General features: G+C 47.1%; 1 protein-coding gene across 1 annotated transcript in view; it reads right to left on the reverse strand.

Annotated features, from left to right (window-relative positions):
- The window catches only part of slit1a (slit homolog 1a (Drosophila)), a 215,902-nt gene that overhangs the window by 82,995 nt on the left and 115,339 nt on the right, over positions 1-17,568 (reverse strand). The window contains 1 exon segment of the mRNA XM_052027527.1: positions 4,649-4,720. Coding sequence (XP_051883487.1) covers positions 4,649-4,720 — 72 coding nt within the window.

The raw sequence follows: 17,568 nt of genomic DNA on the forward strand, positions 1-17,568 counted from the left end.
GATTTCCTGCCATCATTTATGCCACCCTCTGCCTGACTGACAGGGGTCAGAGCAACAGCGTGCAACCCACCAGGTCCATTTACAACTCCAAGTGAAGAAAAGAGCAAACCCCACAATAGGTTGGCCAGGAGATGTGGATTAAAGTGTCCCGGCTGGGGCATCGATGTGTTTCCACCTGTGCCTGCCTGCCTGGGTTTATAACCCTCTGTGTATTTTACACATCACTGATGGGTCTCACTGGGCACTTGCACACTGCACAGAGACTGGCTCTGAACTCTGCGGAGCGCTGGGCCCATGGGTCCCAGCAGTTGGGGGCCACTTGTAGCAGTGGACTTGCTCTGGGGAGGTGGGGTAGGTGTGATGTCCTCTCCCCTGCATCGTCCCCTCACCCCTCACCTCCATGGCAGCCTTCTGTGCTGCTGCTTTTGTCAGGGGTATGTGAAGTAGCTCACAGCCAGATCGACACAGGTTCGAGGGGTCGACTGGCCTGCCCCAGCTCCCAATTCATACCTGGAACTGACTGGGTCTCTTTTTTCTTGGGGAAAGACTCAGGAGTGACCTAACAGGACATAGAACTTGGAACAGTACAGCATAGGAAGAGGCCCTTCAGCCCACAATGTCTGTGCTGACCATGATGCCCAATTAAACTCTTCTGCCTGCACATGATCCATATCCCTCCATTCTCTGTCTGTTCATGTGTCTATCTAACGGCCTCCTAAACATCCCTATCGTATCTGCTCCCACCACCTCTCCTGGCAGCCCGTTCCAGGCACCCACCACTGTCTGTGTAAAAAAACCCGCTCTGCATATCTGCCTTTCCCCCTCTCACCTTAAAGCTATGTCCTCTAATAGTTGACATTTCTGCCCTGGGAAAGAGACACTGATCTATGCCTCTCATAATTTTGTACACTTTTATCAGGTCTCCCCTCAGCCTCTGATGCTTCAGAGAAAACAACCCAAGTCTGTCCAACCTCTCCTTATAGCACATACCCCCTAATCCAGGCAGCATCCTGGTGAACCTCATCTGCACCCTCTCCAAAACCTCCACATCCTGTAATGGGGTGACCAGAACTGAACACAAGTGCGGCCGAACCAATAGTACTTGGATAAATTGAATGCAAAGAGGACACTTTCATTTGTGGGGAGGAGGGTAACCAGAGGCCGTCAGTATCATAGAGTGGGCAAGATTCCAGAGAAACTCCTTTCCCCAGAGAGCGGTGAGATTGTGGAGCTCACTCCCACAGGGAGGAGCCGAGGTGGATCGCATCAATGCATACAAGAAGAAGAGGAAGAAGCAGAGAAGGGAACAGAGAGTCACGTGCTCGACTGAGATGGGCAAAGACGTGAAGAGGCTCCAGTGGAGCATAAATACCAGCATTGATTGCTTGGGCCTGTTTCTGTCTCATTCAATCCCATGCAGTCTTCTAAAGGACTGAGAGAGAGATCAGACAACCATGTTTGGTTACAATATGATTTGAGAAAACCCAGATACTCAGTGATGTGAATAAAAGAGGAAGAGAGGGAAATTAGTTTCAAGAAAGGTTTCAATGTTCTGCAGAGTGTTTGAAATCTCCAAAGGGAACGTTTTAGGCCTGTGGTACGCAAATCACCATAGTAACGAGTGCTTGAGTGGAAATTTCAGTCCATTTTCCTTATCTCTCTATCTCTTGCTCTTTCTATTTATCATTTATCTGGCTTTTGCAGCTGAAAATTTAATGACCAGGTCTTTAAGAACAAAATAATCTCATCAACCCTGAGTTCAGCTCAGGATACTGACAAATAATTCATCTCCGAGCAGGGCATGAGTGTGTTCCTTCAACAACGACAATCAGCATTTAAGCAGTACCTGTAACATATGACCACATCTTCAGAGAGCATGTGCAGGCATACATTGATACTGAGTGACATAAGGATGGGCCAGTGTAAATACCACTGTCTCGCTCTATATCTAACCCGTGCTGCCCCTGCCCTGGGAGTGTGTGATGGGACAGTGGAGAGGGAGCTTCACTCTGTATCTAACCCGTGCCGTCCCTGCCCTGGGAGTGTGTGATGGGACAGTGGAGAGGGAGCTTCACTCTGTATCTAACCCGTGCCGTCCCTGCCCTGCGAGTGTGTGATGGGACAGTGTAGAGGGAGCTTCACTCTGTATCTAAACCGTGCTGCCCCTGCCCTGGGAGTGTGTGATGTGGGATACAACCAACAAAGGGAAAAAAATATGACATCACTGACCCCACAATACAGACCTCTCCAACTTCTCTGGAAGACAGTAGACAACCCTCGACCAAAACTGCACAGACACTGGATGATGTGGCCGCCTACTCCACAAGTGGAGATTATCTGTATGATCAAAAGTGTGATTGTAGCCCTGAGTCATAGACCCTGGATCCTGCACATCGCACAGCCCTGTGAGATCTGTGGTGGGAAGCACCTCCTCTTTTCACTTGGATATTGTGGAGGCAACTGAGTGAATTGAGAAGCCATATTCATGAAGCTAAGGCTTTTTATGTCACACAGTAGGAAGACAATGTTTTTGAGATGAGCAGACAACTATTGATAATAAATGAAATGAAAGGTATAAAAATATGAATCAGGAACAGGAGAAGGCCACTCGGCCCTTTGACTCTGTTCTGCTCTTCCATGAGATCATGAGCGTTTGATGCCTCTGGGCCTGTAGTCGATGGAGTTCAGAAGGATGAGAGGGGATCTCGTTGAAACCTACCAGATACTGAAAGGCCTGGATAGAGTGGACGTGGAGAGCATGTTTCCATCAGTGGGAGAGTCTAGGACCGGAGGGCACAGCCTCAGAATAAAGGGATGTCCCTTTAGAACTGAAATGAGGAGGAATTTCTTCAGCCAGAGGGTGGAGAATCTGCGGAATTCATTGCCACAGAGGGCGGTGGAGGCCAAGTCATTGGGTGTATTTAAGGCAGAGATTGATAGGATCGGTAAGGGGGTTAAGGGTTACAGGGAGAAGGCAGGAGAATGGGGTTGAAAAAAGAAATCAGCCATGATTGAATGGCAGAGCAGACTCGATGGGCTGAATGGCCTAATTCTGCTCCTGTATCTTATGGTCTTATGGCCACAAGTCACCATTCCCATCTACCCCTGGAAACCTTTCACCCACTTCCTTATCCGCCTCTCCTTCAGAAATTCTGCATTCTGTTTTCTTTTTACTACCTCGATGTAATTATGTATGGAATGATCTGTCTGGATGGCACGCAGACAAAGTTTTTCACTGTACCTTGGTACATGCGACAATAATAAACCAATACCAATATCAATACCAAAATATTAAAAGCCTCAGCTTCCACCGTTCTTTGAGGAAGAGAGTTCCAGAGACTCGTGACCCTCTGGGGGAAATAATTGCATCATCTCGACCTTAAAATGGGTGACACACACAAAATGCTGGAGGAACTCAGCAGGTCAGGCAGCATCTGTGGAGGGAAATAAACAGATGACCTTTTGAGCTGAGACCCTTCACCAGGACTGGAAAGGAAGAGGGCAGAAGCCAGAATAAGAAGGTGGGGGGAGGGGGAGGAGCACACGCAGGCAGGGGAGAGGTGGGACGGACGCTGCCTGACTTGCTGAGTACCCAGCACTTTTTTTGTGTGCAGCTCCACATACTTCCAGCAGCTGCAGAATTTCTTGTGTGTCTTTGTTTTTAAACAGTGACCCCCTGATTCTCAGTCCTCCCACAAGTGGAAACATCCTCTCCACATCCGCCCAGACCTCAGGATCTTACATGTTTCAATCAAGTTGCCTCTCACTTGGATGAAAGCCCAGCCTGTCCAACCTGTCCCCAGAAGAAAACCCACCCTCTCCGAACTGTAGTTACATCTTCCCTTAAATAAGGAGACCGGTCCTGTGGACAGTACTCCAGATGTGGTCTCACCACTGCCCTATACCCCACGTGTGGGAGATTTCCCACATTGCATCATTGGCTACCTCAGAACCCACAGATCAGAAGTAGAAGTAATTTAATTTTTAATTTTATTTACAGTGTGGTAACAGGCCCTTCCGGCCCAACGAGTCCGCGCCGCCCATTTTAAACCCAAATTAACCTACCCGTACGTCTTTGGAATGTGGGAGGAAACCGGAGCACCCGGAGGAAACCCACGCAGACACGGGAGAAAGTACAAACTCCTTACAGACAGTGACAGGAATCAAACCCCGATCGCTGGCGCTGTAATATCGTCGAGGCTAACCGCTACGCTACTGTGCCGTCACCCTCGATCCTGTGGGGCTGCCTAAGAAGAGGAAGAGGGGGCAGGCACAGTAGTGTAGCGGTTAGCGTAACACTATTACAGCGCCAGTGACCCGGGTTCAATTCCCGCCGCTGTCTGTAAGGAGTTGGTACGTTCTCCCCGTGTTTGCGTGGGTTTCCTCCGGATGCTCCGGTTTCCTCCCACATTCCAAAGACGTACGGGTTAGGAAGTCGTGGGCGTGCTATGTTGGCGCCGGAAGCGTGGCGACACTTGCGGGCTGCCCCCAGAACACTCTACACAAAAGATGCATTTCACTGTGTGTTTCGATGTACATGTGACTAATAAAGAAATCTTAAGAAGGACATAACTGAAGCATAACCTCCCTACTTTGCGGTTTGACTCCCCCAGCAACAAGCAATACCATCCAATGAAAGTGTACTTACATCCGCCGCAGCTTCTTGTAAGTGGTAAAAGTCCCCGGTGGAACCGACTTGATTCCATTCTGCTCGAGTCGTCTGAAAAGGAAATGAAATAGGACAGTGAGGATGATTTGAAGCAGGAGGCCATGTACCATGTTAGCAAGCAAAGGGAATTCTGAGATGCTTGAGCAGCCTGTCACACTATACTTCACGGTCATAGAGTCATGCGGCATGGAAACAGGTCTTTTGGCACAACTGGTCCATGCCGACCAAGGTGCCTATTTACGATGATGCCATTTGCCTTCATTGGGCCCATATCCCTCTCAACCTTTCCTATCCATGTATCTGTCCAATTTACTTTTAACTACTGTACCTGTGTCTACCACTTCCTCTGGCAGCTCGTTCCATATGCTCACCAACCTCTGTGTGAAAAAGTTGCCCCTCAGATCCTCTTTAATATTCCCCTCTCACCCATGTCCTCTGGTTTTAGACTCCCCTACCCTGGGAAAAAGTCTGCGACCATCCACCTTATCTGTGCCCCTCATGATTTTATAAACCTCTTGCAGGTCACCCCTCAGCCTCCTTCGCTCCGGGGAAAACAATCCCAGCCCATCCGGTCTCTCATCATATCTCAAGCCCTCCAGAACTGGAAACATCCTTGTGAATCTTTTATGCCCCCTCTGCAGATTAATACATCCTTACAATAGTGTGGGGACCAGAATGCCTTAAAATGATTATATAGATATATTGTAAAACCTGCACTTGGGAGTTTTTCATAGCACTGTATTTCAAGTTTGTGTGTTAATTTTTGAGTCATTACCACACAATCAATTTGGTGAAAGTAGTTTCACCAAGTCTTCAAATTCTATAGCCTGAAAGGTAGTCATTGGTCCATTGTACCTGGATGTGCTTTTAACTCTTAAAAAAGCACAGAAAGTTATACCACAGTCCATTGAGTTCATTCCAACCAAGCAGTGGGTCTAGGCTTCTTGTCAAAGCTCACATTTTGGCCCCGTAGACTGTAACACATCAGGTGTTCATCTGAACACACCCTGCCCTCGAGATGGCTTGTGACAAGGACACGCATTAGATGACGATATTCTGTTTGGAGTGTTGCCAGGGAAATTAGTGCATGTTTTTCAAAGCAGTGCCCATTGTCACAGGACAGCCATGGTCCAACGGTGCTACTGTGGGCTACAATCCAACCAGCTAAGCCCCAATTCTTACCTCTTCTCCACAGAATCACAGGACATAGAGAAAGCCACTTAGCCAATTGAGTCTAAGAGTCATAGAGCAATACAGCACAGATACAGGCCCTTCGGCCCAACCAGTCCATGCCGACCAAGGTGCCCACCCGGCTAGTCCCAATTTCTGGCATTCAGCACATATCCCTCCAAGCCCTGACCCTCCATGTACCTATCCAAGTGCTTCTTAAATGATACTATTGTACCTGCCTCACCCACTTCCTCTGGCAGTTGGTTCCATACACTCACCGCCCTCTGCGTGAAAAAGTTACCCCTCAGGTCCCTTTTAAATCTTTCCCCTGTAAGCTGGTTTTCAGAGCAATTCTGTTCCCCCACTAACCCTCCCTATAATCGATTAATAGAACACAGAACAGTGCAGCACAGGAACAGGCCCTTCGGCCAACAATGCTGTGCCGAACCAATTACATTAGTAATAAAATGCCCAACTGAACTAATCCCTTCTGCCTGCACAATGTCCATATCCGACCATTTCCCTCACATTCATGTGCCTGTCTAACAGCTTCTTGAATGCCCCAGTCGTACCCGCCTCCACCACCACCCCAGGCAGTGCATTCCAGGCACCTGCCACACTCTGTGTGAAAAACTTGCCCAGCACATCTCCTTTGAACTTAACCCCTCTCACCTTAAATGCATGCCCTCTGGTATTAGACATTTCAACCCTGGGGAAAAGATACTGGCTGTCTACTCTATTTATGCCTCTCATTAATCTTATAAACCTCTATCAGGTCTCCCCTCAGCCTCTGCCACTCCAGAGAGAACAACCCAAATTTGTCCAACCTCTCCTCATAGTGCGTGCCCTTTAATCCAGGCAGCATCTCGGTAAACCTCTTCTGCACCCTCTCCAAAGCCTCCACATCCTTCCTATAATGGGACGACCAGAACTGAATGCAATAATCCAGATGTGGCCTAACTAAAGCTTTATAAAGCTGCAGCATAACTTCCTGACTCTTGAACTCAGTGCCTCAACTAATGAAGGCAAGCGTGCCATATGCCTTCTTTACCGTCCTATCAACCTGTGTAGCCACTTTCAGGGAGCCCAAGATCCCACTGCTCATCCACACTGTTAAGGGTCCTGCCACTAACAATGCACTGTCCCTTTACATTTGATCTCCCAAGGTGCAACACTTCACATTTGGCCGGGTCGAACTCCACCTGCCATTTCTCTGCCCATATCTGCAACTGATCTGTATCCCGCTGTATCCTTCGCCAGTTTTCTACACTATCCACAACACCACCAATCTTCATATCATCTGCAAACTTACTAACCCACCCACGTACATTTTCATCCAGGTCATTTATGTACATCACAAACAGCAGATGTCCCAGTACGGATCCCTGAGGAACACCATTAGTCACAGACCTCCAGCTAGAATGAGTTCCATTGACTACTACCTTCTGTCTTCTACGGGCAAGCCAGTTCTGAATCCAAACAGCCAACTTACCATGGATCCCATGCATCTTAATCTTCTGGATAAGCCTCCCATGAAGGACCTTGTCAAACACCTCACTAAAAGCCATGTAGACGACAGCTCCCTTCATCAATCACCCTCGTCACCTTGTCAAAAAAGTGAGGCATGACTTGCCCCACACAAAGCCATGCTGACTGTCCCTAATTAGGCCATGGTTTTCCAAATGCTCATAAATCCTATCCCTAAGAATCCTCTCCAGTAACTTCCCTACACTGACGTGAGACTCACCGGTCTATAGTTATCAGGATTATCCCTGCTTCCTTTCTTGAATAATGGAACAACATTAGCTACTTGCCAGTCCTCCAGGAATTTGCCTGTGGCTAGAGAGGACACGAAGATCTTGGTCAAGGCCCCAGCAATCTCATCTCTTGCCTCTCTCAATAACCTGGGGTATATCCCATCAGGCCCTGGGGACTCCTTAATGCTCTTTAAGTGACCCAACACTATGTCCTCCTTTATCATATCAGCACGCTCCACACTGATCTCCCCGTCCTCCACATCCTTCTCCTTGGTAAATACTGATGCAAAGTACTCATTAAGGACCTCACCCACATCCTCCGCTTCCAAGACATGTTCCCTCCTTCATCCTTGAGCGGTCCTACCCTCTCCCTAGTTGTCCTCTTGCTCTTGATGTATGTGTATAGAATGCCTTGGGATTCTCTTTAATCCTACTTGCCAAGGACTTTTCATGACCCCTCCAGGCTTTCCTAATTCCCTACTTGAGTTCCCTTCTGGCTTCTTTATAATCCTCAAGTGCTCTGTTTGATCCCAGCTTCCTAAACTTGATATACTCTTCCTGTTTCTTCTTGACTAAATTCACCCACCTCTCTCGACATCCAAGGTTCTCTTACCTTTCCATCTCCGTCCTTCCTTCTTATTCTCCCCACATTCCCATCAACAGCCCCCAGATTCTACCCCTCACCTACACATGAGGGGCAATTTACAGCAGTCAATTAGCCGACTGATCTGCACGTCTTTGGGATGTGGGAGGAAACCAGTCACAGGGAGAACCTGCAAACTCCACACAGACAGAATTGGTCAGGATTGAACCGGGATCACTGGAGTTGCTATTCAGTGGCTTTACCAGCTGTGCTCTTCCCACCAATCTCACCCTCTGTCTTGATACCATCGGTCTATCCCCCCCCACCCCCCGCCCTCCTGCACCACCCATGAACTCCATGACTGTCTGGCTCTTGAACTTGAGGCACATCCCACTCTAGCTCCCCCTCACACGCTTGCCTTCATCGGTCGGGGCATTGAGGATAAAAGTAAGGAAGTCATATTGCAGCTGTATAAAACTTTGGTTCAGCTGCACTTGGAGTATTGCGTGCAATTCTGGTCGCCCCATTACGGGAAGGATGTGGAGGCTTTGGAAAAGGTGCAGAAGAGGTTCACCAGGATGTTGCCTGGATTAGAAGCTTGGGTTGTTTTCTCTGGAACATCAGAGGCTGAGGGGAGACCTGATATAAGTTTATAACATTATGAGAGACATTGAGAGGGTAGACAGTCAGATGCTTTTTCCCAGGCTAGAAATGTCAAGTGCTTGGGGACTTGCATTTAACGTGAGAGGGGGAAAGTTAAAGGGAGATGTGCAGAGCAAGTTTTTTACACAGAGAGTGGTGGGTGCCTGGAACGGGCTGCTAGGGTTGGTGGTGGAAGCAGGTACAACAGTGGTGTTTAAGAGGCTGTTAGAATATGCAGGGCATGGAGGGGTATGGATCATGTGCAGGCAGAAGAGAATTAGTTTAATTCAGCACCGTGTTCAGCACAGACAATGTGGGCTGAAGGGCCTGTTCCTGTGCTGTACTGTTCTAGGTTCTATGTTCTTAATGGCCCAACTGAACAAAGGAACAGACTTAGCTCAGCTTAACATCTCAGGAAATGCAGAGCTCCCTTGGCACTGCACGAAGTGTACAGTTGGGACAAGTCTTGGCTGGGAGGCTGGAGCCCACAGCTTATCGCTGCGCCCACTGAGCATCAGCCTGTATTCTGATTTTTCAAACAGCAACAGGATGTTGGGTAAAAAGCATAAAGTTTAAGTTGTCTGACATGTAAACAAGGATTAATGCACTGTTGGGTAACTGGGCACCAATTAAATTTGTGCAATGGCTCCATTCACAATTAAATAGATATTTTACTCTTGTTTTCTTAATCATTTTCTTCATTATTGCAACTGGTTGAAAGGACCATAGCACTTGAAACATTGAGAGAAAAAGCAAGAAGCTTTACTCTGTATCTAACCCGTACTGTCCCTGCCCTGGGAGTGTGTGATGGGACGGTGTAGAGGGAGCTTCACTCTGTATCTAACCCGTGCCGTCCCTGCCCTGGGAGTGTGTGATGGGACGGTGTAGATCCTGCATCCATACCATTTTATTTTGCCAGGATAGTGTAGAGGAAGCTTTACTTTGCATCTAATCCGTTTCGGTAAAATTGCAGCATTTAATGGCTCTGACATCAACATAAAAATCACCAAGAATAAGAAAGAGATGTGTAAGAGGATTACATAGAATTCTGCTAAATTCTGGGGTTTTAATCTTAAGAGCTTTTCCCAGGAGTAAACATGAACTTTTAAATATATAATCCTATTTCATGGACAAAAGTTTCCTTTAATTAGCCCATTGTTGAGCTTACTGCTTTGTATCCCTGTGAGACGAGTACCCTTCACCATTTGATGCTCCTGTGTGAAATCTGCAGTCTTGTTAAGCACTTATTTCTTCACTAATTTTCTTTGTAGGTTTTGTCTCCTCTTGTGAGGGTTCTGACTTTAGCTAGAGGCTCACTCCTATCTGCCTTGGCCTCACACCAAGACAGGCGAGGCTTTGTATGGATATAGGTGGGTACATCTGTCAGTGTTGGTATGGGTAAGCAGGTGGCCACAGGTTGTTATACGTGCACAGATGAGTTTTTGAATAAAGGTGTTTATGTAGATACAGGTGAGCAGGTGGGAACAGGTTGGTGTAAATATATATAGAAAAGGTTTACAAGGATGTTGCCAGGATTAGAGGGCCTGAGTTATAGGGAGAAGTTGGCCAGGCTAGGTCTTTATTCCTTGGAATTGGGGAATTGGAATTGGTTTGTTATTGTCACGTACCGAGGTACAGTGAAAAAATTGTCTTGCATACCGTTGATACAGATCAATTCATTACAGAGTGCATTGAGGTAGTACAGGGTAAAACAATACAGAATGCAGAGTAAAGTGTCACAGCTACAGATGAAGTGCAGTGCAGGTAGACAATAAGGTGCAAGGTCATAACGAGGTAGATTGTGGGGTCAAGAGTCCATTTTATCGTACTAGGGAACTGTTCAATAGTCTTAACAGTGGGATAGAAGCTGTCCTTGAACCTGGTGGTACATGCTTTCAGGCTCTTGTATCTTCTGCTGGATGGGAGGGGGGAGAAGCCAGAATGTCCTGGGTGGGTGAGGTCTTTGATTATGCTGGCTGCTTTACCGAGGCAGTGAGAGGTATAGGCAAGAGTCCATGGAGAGGAGGCTGGTTTCTGTGATGTGCTGAGCTGTGTCCACAACTCTCTGCAGTTTCTTGCGGTTTTGGGCAGAGCAGTTGCCATACCAAGCCGTGATACATCCAGATAGGATGCTTTCTATGGTACATCGATAAACGTTGGTGAGTATCAAAGGGGACAAATTTCTTTAGCCTCCTGAGGAAGTAGAGGTGCCAGTAAGCTTTCTTGGCCGTGGTGTCTATGTGGTCGGACCAGGACAGGCTATTGGTGAAGTTCACTCCTAGGAACTTGAAGCTCTCAAACCCCTTGACCTCAGCACCACTGATGTAGACAGGTGCATGTACACCGCCCCCTTTCCTGAAGTCAATGACCAGCCCTTTCGTTTTGCTGACATTGAGGGAAAGGTTGTTGTTATGACACCATGTCACTAAGCTCTCTATCTCCTTCCTGTACTCCGACTCATCATTATTTGAGATACAGCCCACAACGGTGGTATCATCTGCAAACTTGTAGATGGAGTTAGAGCAGACATAGGAGAATGATGGAAAACAATAGTATTAGTTAAGGAGCACTTGGATAGGTACATGGAAGGGCGGGGCTTAGAGGGATATGGGCCGAACTCAGAAAATTAGGACTAGCTGGGTGTGCACCGTGGTTGGCATGGACTGGTTGGGCTGAAGGGCCTGTATCTGTGCTGTATTTCTCTGTGACTCTATGACTCGATGTATATATACAGATGGGTATTTGAGTACAGATATTTGGTGGGTACAGTTCGGTACAGGACATAGAACAGTGCAGCACAGGAACAGGCCCTTCAGCCCACGATGTCTGTGTCGAACATGATACCAAATTAAACTAATCCCTTCATATCCATCCATTTCATGCATTTTCATGTGCTACCTAACAGCCTCTTAAACACCTCTATTGTATCTGCCTCCACTACCACCCCTGGCAGCCCGTTCCAGGCACCCACCACTCTCTGTGTAAAAAACTTGCCCAGCACATCTCCTTTAAACTTTTCCCCTCTCACCTTAAATGCGTGTCCTCTAGTATTTGACGTTTCACCCTGGGAAAAACACTCTGACTGTTTACCCTATCTATGCCTCTCATAATTTTATAAACATGGTTATGTGGTTCTAGGTTAGTTTGTGCACAGAATGGCACATGTGTTTACAGGTATTGGCGTGAAAGCGAGTAGAGGTGATTATGTGGATTTGCAATGTAGATGGACACAGTTGGGCATGAAGTTTTAGGTAGGTACATTGGTCAGTATGCAGTGGCTGTATTACTTGACTAGTAACAAGGGCTCCAGTCCCACCCCACAGTTTTAAAACACTGGAAATAAAGACCTGGCATAGAGTTACTGTTGGCTTGTTGCTGGGAAAAATACAATGGACTTTACTCCTAGAGTCAGAGGGTTATACAGCACAGAAACAGGCCTTTTGGCCCACCAAGCCCATGCTATCAAGTACCTATCTGTATTAATCCTATTTACAAGCACTTGGTCCTTAGTATTCCATGCCTTGGCAATCATCTAAATACTTCTTAAATACTGGCTCCACCACTCAACCAGAGTGTTCCTGGATTCTGGCTGAGAAAATTCTTCCTCAGATTCCCTCTAAATCTCTTCACCCTTACCCTATGTCCTCTAGTTTTGGAGAAAAGCTTCCTACTAAGTTGTTTATTTCCCCCATAGTTGTGGATACCTCCATCAGATCCCCCCTTTGCTCCAAGGGAAACAAACCCAGCCTATCCGGTCTCTCCTTGTGACTGAATCGCTCCATCCCTGGCAACATCCCGGTGAAGACACAAGAAACTGCAGAGGCTGGAAGCTGGAGCAACAACCAGCCTGGTGAAACTCCTCTGCACCCTCTCCAGCGCAATCACATCCTTTGCGTCGTGTGGCAACTGGAAATGCACACGGTACTCCAGCTGTGGCCCAACCAGTGTTTGACTGATGTCCTTCAGAGCAGGACACCTGATGTCCTCATGCATAACTCCAGGGCTACACCAACAGGGACCCTGACAGGTCGTCACATGTTTGAAAGCAGGGTGGTCAGGGGTGGACCACAGGTACCAGCCACACCAGCAAACCCACATACTCAGAGCTCAGCACCAAGCGTGAATATTGGCAGTATGGTGTAGCGGTTAGTGTAACACTATTACAGCGCCAGTGACCCGGGTTCAATTCCCGCCACTGTCTGTAAGGAGCTTGTATGTTCTCCCCGTGTCTGCGTGGGTTTCCTCTGGCTGCTCCTGTTTCCTTGCACATTCCAAAGACATACGGGTTAGGAAGTTGTGGGCATGCTATGTTGGCGCTGGAAGCGTGGTGACACTTGCGGGCTGCCCCCAGAACACTCTACGCAAAAGATGCACTTCACTGTGTGTTTCAATGTAAATGTGACTAATAAAGAAATCTTATCTTATCTAGGTAGGATAGGCCTGGGTGCAACAGATACTGGATGATAACAGGTGCTGGAAATGATTATTTTAATTACAATTACAAATAATCTATACTTTTGACTTCACATGATGGTGGTCAATAGGGTTAGGATTCATAAAAAGAGGCACCAGGTTCAAAAGCTGGGAGATTATATTGAATCTGTACCAAACACTGGTTAGACCACAGCTGGAGGATTGTGTCCAATATGGTCACTACCTTTGGAAGGATGTAAAGTCCTAGATTGGATGCAGAAGAGATTGGGTCTGGGGATATCAGCCACAAGGTTGGACTTGGGTGGTTCTCCTTGGAACAAGGACATCTAAAAGAAGACTAGACGCGGGTGGACAAGATCGCAATGGGTTTTGACAGAATGGATAAAGGGAAGGTGTTCCCATCAGTGGATGGTTTAAGGACTGGATTTACATTGAATGTGGGTCATGAAGAAAACTTCTTACATCGAAAGTGGCTATGGAAGTCATTACCTGTAGGGGCTGGAAACAGAATTAATCAGAACTGAATCGGCACTTGGGAGAAAATAATTTGCTGGAATATTGGGATAGAGCAGAGCGATGGGCCAAAGGTCCTTTGGGGGTGCTGTGATGATCTTATAGGGCAGTAGCCAAGCCTAACCAAACTCTGTCTGCTTGTGTACCCTACCAAAGTCAGTGGGAAAGATAACCAGGGCTGCCGATTTGGTATTCACCCTGAACAAAGCCACCGCACCCCCCACCTCTCCTGGCAAGTGTCATTGCAGCAGTCTCTGCCGAGAGACTCCTCCGCCTGTATCAGTTGGGATCTATACCATCCACAGACAGAGCTTGGTTGCTTACTTTGATATCACCTGTATTAGTTTAGATCTACCTCAGCAATAATATAGTTTAGTAGTTTACTTTATGTTAGATTAGGTCTATACTAAATAATAGAGATTAATAGTTTAATTTAGGGTACACTGCAATTGTTTAGATCTTTTTACCAACAACCATATAGTTTAATAGTTTAGTGTATTCCATATTAATTTAGATCTATCCCAGCAATAATATAGTTTAATTTAGTGTCTTCCACATTAGTTGATATCCATACCAAATATACTACAGCGCTTTTGATAGTGAAAGCTCACAGGCCACCTCATAGTAATTATCACAAAGCAAATTTTGGCAGTGAGCTTCAGAATGCAACATCACTTCATGATAGCAAAATGCTTCCAAACCTGAGCTTGGCCACAGGGGCACTCTGAACCGACCTTAGTGACCTTCAGTTGAAAGGCAAAGAACACTTGTTATTGGTCACTATTCAGGTAATTCTGTGGTTAAGTTTGTGTGTGTGTGTGTGTGTGTGTGTGTGTGTGTGTGTGTGTGTGTGTGTCTGTGTGTCTGTGTGTGCGTCTGTGTGTCCGTGTCTGTGGGTGTGGGTGGGTGTGGGTGTCTATCTGACAGGACAAGGCTTCAACACTGGCACTCACTGTCGAATAGCACGTTGATGTGCGATCAGATGGTTATGTGTGACCCTCAACTCAGGCGTGCTGGTGGGCTGTTTGATGGGAGAAAGGCAGGAAATTTCCTGGACCGCTTGGCACTTTGCGGAAAGGAGTGGGGGGGACGCCAATCATGACTTCATTGCACTTTCCTCAATTATATCCAACCACAAGGGATTGGAAACATGTGTGAGCCCATGCATTCACTCAGAGAGGAAGCCCAGGCTCTCACCAATATGAGAAGCAGATGCACTGGGAACGGTCTCTGGTGGAAGAGGGCTGAGATCGGTGACGGTAATCACTGCGCTGAGGTTGTCAATAGAAACCACCCGTCCGCAGGACCAATTAAAGCCAGCCCCAACTCGCGGCTGAGAGTGAAGACAGGACGCTTGGGCCACCTGCTCACAATAACTAGCAGACCAAACAATATCATAATGGTTCCGAGCTGGTCTCATGCAGAGGCCACCTGCACTAAGTGTCCACTGACAATCAGCCCCGACTCTGTACTAATGACCTAAACCCCCAGATTGTGCATCTCCATAACGACAGAGAAACATGCAGCGCAACAGTAGACCCCGCAGACTGGTTTAATTTGGCGTGCGCCGCGACCTCGGTTACGGCTCAGTGGGTAGCCATTAACTCAGAAGGTCATGGGGTCCAAGACTTAAGACTCCAGAGGAGCGCGCTGCACTGTGGGAGGTGTTACCTTCCAGAGCAGAGGCTAAACCAAGGGCCCTGGTGTGGGGGTGTAAAGGATTCCACAGTCACTATTTTTGAAAAAGAGCAGGGGAAGTTCTCACTGGCGCCCTGGTCAAAGGAGGCCCCTACAACCGGTGGACTGATCACTTGCCTCAGTGGTGTTTGTGGGAGCTTGTTGTGCACAAATTGGTTGCTGGGAGCTTTGAGAAAAATGCCTTCCTTTAAAGTAATTCAGGAATTCCTGAGAATGAAATTCAAGCTATTTCTCCTTTTTATACTTGCACTAAAAACAAAGGATAGAATAGAACATACAACAGTACAGCACAGGAACAGGCCCTTCAGCCCACCATGTCTGTGCCGAACATGATACCGTTAAACTAAATGTCTTGCGCCTGTACATGATCCATATCCCTCCATTTCCTGCATATTTGTGTGTCTAACAGCCTTTCAGACACCACTATCATATCTGCCTCCACCACCACCACCCCTGGCAGCCCGTTCCAGGCACCCACCACCCTCTGTGTAAAAAACTTGCCCCACACATCTTTGAACTTTCCCCCTCTCACCTCCAATGCATGTCCTCTAGTATTAGACATTTCTACCCTGGGAAACAGATTCTGACTGTCTACTCTATCTATGCCTCTCATAATGTTATAAACTTCTGTCAGGTTTCCCCTCAACCTCTTACGCTCCAGAGAAAACAACCCAAGTTTGTCCAGTGTCCCTCATAGCTCATAAACTCTAATCCAGGCAACATCCTGGTGAACCTCTTCTGCACCCTTTCGAAAGCCTCCACATCCTTCCTGTAATGGGGTGACCAGAATTGCACACAGTACTCCACATGTGGCTCCACCAAAGTTTTATTTATTCTCCCTCTTACGCAATGATGTAGCGCTGCAGACTGCTGGAAACACAGAATGCCTGAAATTCACACACTCCAACAACATGGACTGGGTGGAGATACTGAGGACAATCCATGGAACCTGCATCCTGCTGGAAAAGTTTTTTATCTATAATTTTCCATGATTGATGCAATCATGAAGAAGGCACACCAGTGGCTTTACTTCATTAGGAGTTTGAGGAGATTTGGTATGTCACCAAAGACACTTGCAAATTTCTACAGATGTACGGTGGAGAGCATTCTGACTGGTTGTCTCACCACCTGGAATGGAGGCTCCAATGTGCAGGATTGAAAGAGGCTGCAGGGGGTTGTAGACTCAGCCAGCTCCATCACGGGCACAACCCTCCCCACCATCGAGGACATCTTCAAGAGGCGATGCCTCAAGAAGGCGGCATTCATCACTAAGGACCCTCACCATCCGGGACATGCCCTCTTCCCGTTACAATCATCGGGGAGGAGGGACAGGAGCCTGAAGACCCACACTCAACGATTCAGGATCAGCTTCTTCCCCTCCGCCGTCAGATTTCTGAACAGTTCATGAACCCATGAACACTACCTCGTTATTCCTCTTTTACACTATTTATTTATTTTTGTAACTTATGGTAATTTTTATGTCTTTGCACTGTACTGCTGCTGCAAAACAACAAATTTTATGACATATGTCAGTGATAATAAACCTGATTCTGATTCTGAAAAGTTGGGGTGGGAAGGGTCACGTTTCCTGCGGCAGTGAGATGGTGACAAATGAGGAACTTGGAACCTTGTGCCTTGGCAACTAAAGCATTCAGGATTTGATTGACAAAGGAGAGAGACTTGCATTTCTATGGCACCTTTCACATCCCTTTCAAATGTTCTGATGAAGGAAACATGGCAGCTAGTTTGTGCAGAGAGAGTTCCCACAAACAGCATTGAGATATTGACAAATAATGTGTCAGGGGGCACAATCATTGACATCACTGACCAAATATTGGATAAAAGGGCTGATTGACATTCAGATGTGGTGGGAAGTGAGTGCTCCTTCCGATAAACGTGAGGGGTGAAGGGATTAGGTGAAGGAGAGACTTGAGGAGACTTAGTCATAGAGCAATAGAGCATGGATACAGGCCCTTCGGCCCAACCAGTCCATGCCTACCATGACGTCCACCCAGCTAGTCCCAATTTCTTGCATGCGGCCCATATCCCTCCAAGACCTGACCCTCCAAGTGCTTCTTAAATGACACTGTTGTACCTGCCTC

This window comes from Pristis pectinata, chromosome 12, assembly GCF_009764475.1.
Source record: "Pristis pectinata isolate sPriPec2 chromosome 12, sPriPec2.1.pri, whole genome shotgun sequence".
Lineage (NCBI taxonomy): Eukaryota > Metazoa > Chordata > Chondrichthyes > Rhinopristiformes > Pristidae > Pristis > Pristis pectinata.